This window comes from Aplysia californica, unplaced genomic scaffold (genome assembly GCF_000002075.1).
Source record: "Aplysia californica isolate F4 #8 unplaced genomic scaffold, AplCal3.0 scaffold00921, whole genome shotgun sequence".
Taxonomy (NCBI): domain Eukaryota; kingdom Metazoa; phylum Mollusca; class Gastropoda; order Aplysiida; family Aplysiidae; genus Aplysia; species Aplysia californica.
In genome coordinates this window covers 214,979-220,114 of record NW_004798191.1, presented here as the reverse complement: position 1 = coordinate 220,114, position 5,136 = coordinate 214,979, and the positions used below count along the sequence as shown (strand labels likewise).

Genomic DNA, 5,136 nt, shown 5'->3' with positions numbered 1-5,136 from the left:
GCCACAAACATGTGTAAGTAGGTCACACACATCGTAATTGGGTCACCGGTTGTGTAAGTAGGCCACAGACATTGTAATTAGGTCATGGACATGTGAAAGTAGGTCACAGACATGTGGAAGTAGGTCACAGACATTGTAAGTAGGTCACAGGCATGTGTAAATAGGTCACAGGCATGTGTAATTTGGTCTCGAACATATGTAATTAGGTAACAGACATGTGAAGATGTCATTTAAAGTAGGAAAAATAAATATTTGGAAAAAATGAAGAAATTATTAAAAAACATGACCAAAAATTGCAAAATATTTTTTTTTAACCCATTTTTAAATGGCTTCTAAACATAGTTGATTTAATCAGGCGCTCAAAACTTTGAAGGAAATGGATGTAGGTTTCAAAAATGGAGGGGGAAAATGCATGGTTAAACTGGATAAAAATCTCATCTCATCTCATCTCATCTCATCTCATCTCATCTCATCTCATCTCATCTCATCTCATCTCATCTCATCTTGCCTTCCAGGTGTGGTCACTGTAAGCGACTTGCCCCCACCTGGGATGAGCTGGCCAAACACTTTGCCGACGAGGAGGTGGCTATTGCCAAAGTGGACTGCACCCAGCACAAGTCTGTCTGTGATGATTACCAGGTATGTGGTATGTGGTGGGCGGGAGGGAGGTGTGGGTTGGTTGGGGGGGGGTCAACTGTCACTCAACAACACCCCCCCTCCCCACCCCTCTCTCTCTGTGGGTGGTTGGCGAGTAATCTGGTGTGGTTTACTCCTTCTTTCCTATCAAACATCTGTCATCCTGGTCTCTCCTCCTTCTTTTGTGTTTGTTACTCTCTTGTAACACCTCTAATCTTTAGCACTTATATAACCTTATTGTGTTGCAAGTGCTGTAAAACTCTTACTAAAAGTAAAACTCTCTCTCTCTCTCTCTTTCTGTGTCTCTTTCTCTCTCTCTCCCTGTCTCTCTTGCTCTTTGTGTCTCTCTTTCCCTCTCTCTGTCTGACTCTCTTTCTCTGTCTGTCTCTCTCCCTCGCCATCTCTCTCTCTCTCTCTCTCTCTCTCTCGCCTATTATCCTGTTTTATCATGTTTCTGGGGATCATCTCGCTGCCCTGTTTTAACCCCTGTTGCAAGGGTTAATTTTGTTAAGCTTCTGTTTGCTTGTCTCAGGTGCTGTAACACCACTCTTACTGAAGAAATTATGATAAAGGACCAATTTTGTAACAACCAAATGTAAGGTTTATCGCTGGTGCTGTAACAGCACTCTTATTGAGTACTTACTTACTTTTCCTTTTTCCTTCCTCTGGTATCCTTAAGATGTCGAGGGGAGGTGCAGGTCTCGGTCCTGTGCTAGGTGTGTAGCGTCTGTGATAGATAATGTTATGTTGTTCCAGGACCTTTTTAACCCCATCCAGCCAAGCTCTCTCTGAATGAATGATGATAATTTATAAAGGACTAATTTCCTAATAAACGAAATGATTGGTTTATCCCAGGTGCGAGGTTACCCGACCTTGAAAATGTTCCGTGACGGCGAAGTGGTCAACGACTACCGTGGCCCCCGCGCCCTCGAGGACCTGAGTGGCTTCGTGAAGAAATACCTAGAGGAGAACCACGATGAGCTCTGATTGGCTGAGAGGAGATGTTTGCGAAAAGATTTATATGATTGATATTTTTTTGTAGTTTGAAAGCGTTCGTTGTTTGGGAGATTGAAAATTTTTCTTTTTTTTTCGGTGCTTGGTGTGTAGTTTTGTTAGCGTAGCTGCAGCGGTTGAGTGTGAAATGATTGGTGTCTTTGATGCGGTAATTGTAATTTGATGCAGTAAGAGATTTTGCTGTTGATGTGTGGCATTACTTGCTTTCTAAGATTTTTCACGATGATGATTGTATTGATGATTGTCCTGTTGATTTGATGATTGTCTAATTAGATTGGTGATTGTCTTGTTGATTTGATGATTGTCTAATTAGATTGATGATTGTCCTGTTGATTTGAGGATTGTCGAACTGGATTGATGATTGTCCTGTTGATTTGAGGATTGTCGAACTGGATTGATGATTGTCAGATTACAAAGATGACTGCAGTGTGCTTTGTGTGTTTGATTGTTTGGTCAGTTTCATGACGTACACAATGCTGCCATCATTCACCACTGACGAGGCAAGGTCTTTTTTTTTGTAAAAAGAAAAAAAAGAAGTATTTAGAGTAGTTTGATGAGCTAGCTTTGTTGTTTGATATCTGTGGGCATTTGTCGGTGGAGGGATCACTGGCTTTGTAAGTGCATTCTGTGTGTGTGAGCGAGTGTGTGTGTGTATGTGAATATGTGTGTGAGTGTGTGTAATTGTGTGCGCGAGCGAGTCTGTATGTGTGTGTGTGTGTGCTTGTGTGTCTGTGAATGCTTGATTGTTGCGTATGCGTAAGAGGGTATATATATGTGTGTGTGTGTGTGTGTGTGTGTGGGCGTATGTGCACATGAGAAAGCGAACGAGTGCCATCGACTGTTGTTTCGCATGCTGTTTCAACAACATGTCTCTGGATTTGAAGCAGGTGGTGCACTTTTTGTAAAGACATATTTGCTAATTTCTCAACAATGTTGGTAATGCGTCTCCTTTCAATAAAACTCCACCTTGCCTTTTGATAAAGTTTGTTGTATGGTATTAACCTCATCACTTCCAGACATTAGACTGGTTTTGAGCTTTTTACAGCTGGGTTTTATTATTTTTTTTGCTTTGTTTTTTGTTAAATTTTTTGATTAAATGAAATCATGTTGTTTTTTATTTTGTTTTTGTTTATTTTTTAAAATATTAAATGAAATTAATAGTGACTAGGTGGTTATTGAATGTCTGTTTGTCTGTATTTTGTGGCTGGGGTAATGTTTTTGAGTGGGAGTTTGGGAGCATTTGAGACGAGTGGGTCTTGAGCCAGTGGCTGTTTCTTCACTTTTTGTTCTTGTTAGTGCTTCTTCTTCCTGGTTTGTTGACTACTTCAAAGATATATATATATAATTGTTGTTAGTGCTTCTTCTTCCTGGTTTGTTGACTACTTCAAAGATATATATATATATATAATTGTTGTTAGTGCTTCTTCTTCCTGGTTTGTTGACTACTTCAAAGATATATATATATATATAATTGTTGTTAGTGCTTCTTCTTCCTGGTTTGTTGACTACTTCAAAGATTATATATATAATTGTTGTTAGTGCTTCTTCTTCCTGGTTTGTTGACTACTTCAAAGATATATATATATATATATATATATATAATTGTTGTTATTCTTGTACAGCATAATAAAACTACACATTCACATGCCTTTTGCACGTAATACACGAGAGATAGATTGATAAATGAGTGAGTCGTGAGTGAAAGGAAATTTGAGTAAATTTGTCTCACTTTTACCGTAAGTAGATTGCAATGTGCAGACTCTCATGAACAGTTTGTGAAGGGGATTAAATGAAACTTTGTATGAAGTATTTTCTTGAAATTCTTTCTTGTTTCTGAACTCAAACTAAGTTTGAAGTAGGTTGCTGTCATTTGCTTCAATGTGGGAAAGTTCATTGGTACATAACTTATATTATATGTGAAATGTAGTCTATAGGTAGGATCTATCAAAAGCTGTGCTTCTTTTCTGTGTTCACAATCTTTCATCCTTTTTAAAAATTTCACAGAATTTTGATTACTCCTGACAAAGTCGTATTTAAAAAAAAAATCTCCCAAAGTCTACCTCTTCTGTCTTATTCCTCTCTGTGGTGGAATCATTCACTCTGTGACCTCTGTGAACTTTGAGGAGGTTGAAATGTTTTTGGTGCTTCGTGTCTGAAAACAACTAGTTTCATCGCGTGTTGTAGAGAATATTATGTCTCTGACATTAAATGTGTCACAACGCGGTGGAATCAGGCGCTTGTCCATTTTTGGGCATTTGAAGTTAATGGTATTATCTTAAAGCTTGTTCATTTGTCTCACCCACGATGAAAAAAATACCCGTCTGTCTGGAATAGAAGCGGAGATATTTCCGATTGAAGAAGGTGGGGTCACCTGGTTTCAGAGGTAAAGTTATCAAGAAAATAACCGCCAAAGTTTAGTAACTTCAATAGCTGGAAAGTCCTTAGGAAATGAAAATTACATTTTTTGTACCTTAAATCAACCTTTTTAAAAGTAAAATCCAACTCAAAAATGTGTTTTTGGATAAAAATAAAAGGTGTTGAGCCAAAAAAAAAAAAAAAAAAAAATCCATAAAAATTCCCAAACTTGTGGGAAAATGCCTGTTTCTTCAATTTCAATATTTTGATGAGCGCCTGATTTCACCACGATGCTTCACAAATTGTGAGTGTGAATTGTTGGTTCAGTCATTTGCATTGTGAGTGTGAGCCCCTGGTACAGCCATTGGGGTAGGTAGTGAGTACGAATTGCTGATTCAGCCATTGAGGTAGTGAGTACGAATTGCTGATTCAGCCATTGAGGTAGTGAGTACGAATTGCTGATTCAGCCATTGAGGTAGTGAGTACGAATTGCTGATTCAGCCGTTGAGGCAGTGAGTACCGATTGCTGGTCCATTGGTTGGCATAGTGAGTGTCATGTCTGCCTATTGTATGTGTTTCCACAAAAAGCAATGTTCTGGGGAACGGGGCCTTCTGTCCCTTCCTTTAAGCAAGTGCCTACTCATTGAGTACGATGCAATCATTGACCAATTGGTGTGCCGGCCTGTTGTTGTTGTTGTTGTTGTTGTTATAGTTGTTGTTGCTGTTGTTGCTGCTGCTGCTGTTGTTGCTGCTGCTGTTGTTGTTGGACCCCCCCCCCCCCCTCAACCGTAGCAGGACCGATCAGTGTGGAGAGTTTGGGACAGCCCACTCAACCCACCCACCCCATGGTTTGTTTTATCAAGAGTTTTACGCCGTTTGTGCTGCAACGAAGGCAGGATATTTACGACGTGGGACTTCCTGAGTCAGTCGTATGTTTGGGAAAAAGTTACTTGCTACTCGGTTACTTGGTTGGAGAACAGATGGTGTCAATGTAGGCATCTTTGGGGAATAGAAATCAGGGAATAAATCTTCAGTCATTTCACACTTTGTCATCATATTTTGGGGAAAATTCAGGGAAACATCGCCAATCGGCGAGATGAGGTGGTAAAGTGTTAAGGGTGTCTCTTCAGA

At 39.6% G+C, this 5,136-nt stretch overlaps 1 protein-coding gene across 1 annotated transcript in view; it reads left to right on the top strand.

Annotated features, from left to right (window-relative positions):
• Nucleotides 1-3,456, top strand: part of LOC101857067 (thioredoxin domain-containing protein 5 homolog) — a 17,111-nt gene extending 13,655 nt beyond the window's left edge. Inside the window, exons 10-11 of the mRNA XM_035972951.1 lie at nt 484-639; nt 1,492-3,456. Coding sequence (XP_035828844.1) covers nt 484-639; nt 1,492-1,623 — 288 coding nt within the window. The 3' untranslated portion in view covers nt 1,624-3,456. The remainder of the gene's footprint in view (nt 1-483; nt 640-1,491) is intronic.
• Nucleotides 3,457-5,136: the final 1,680 nt, after the last annotated feature.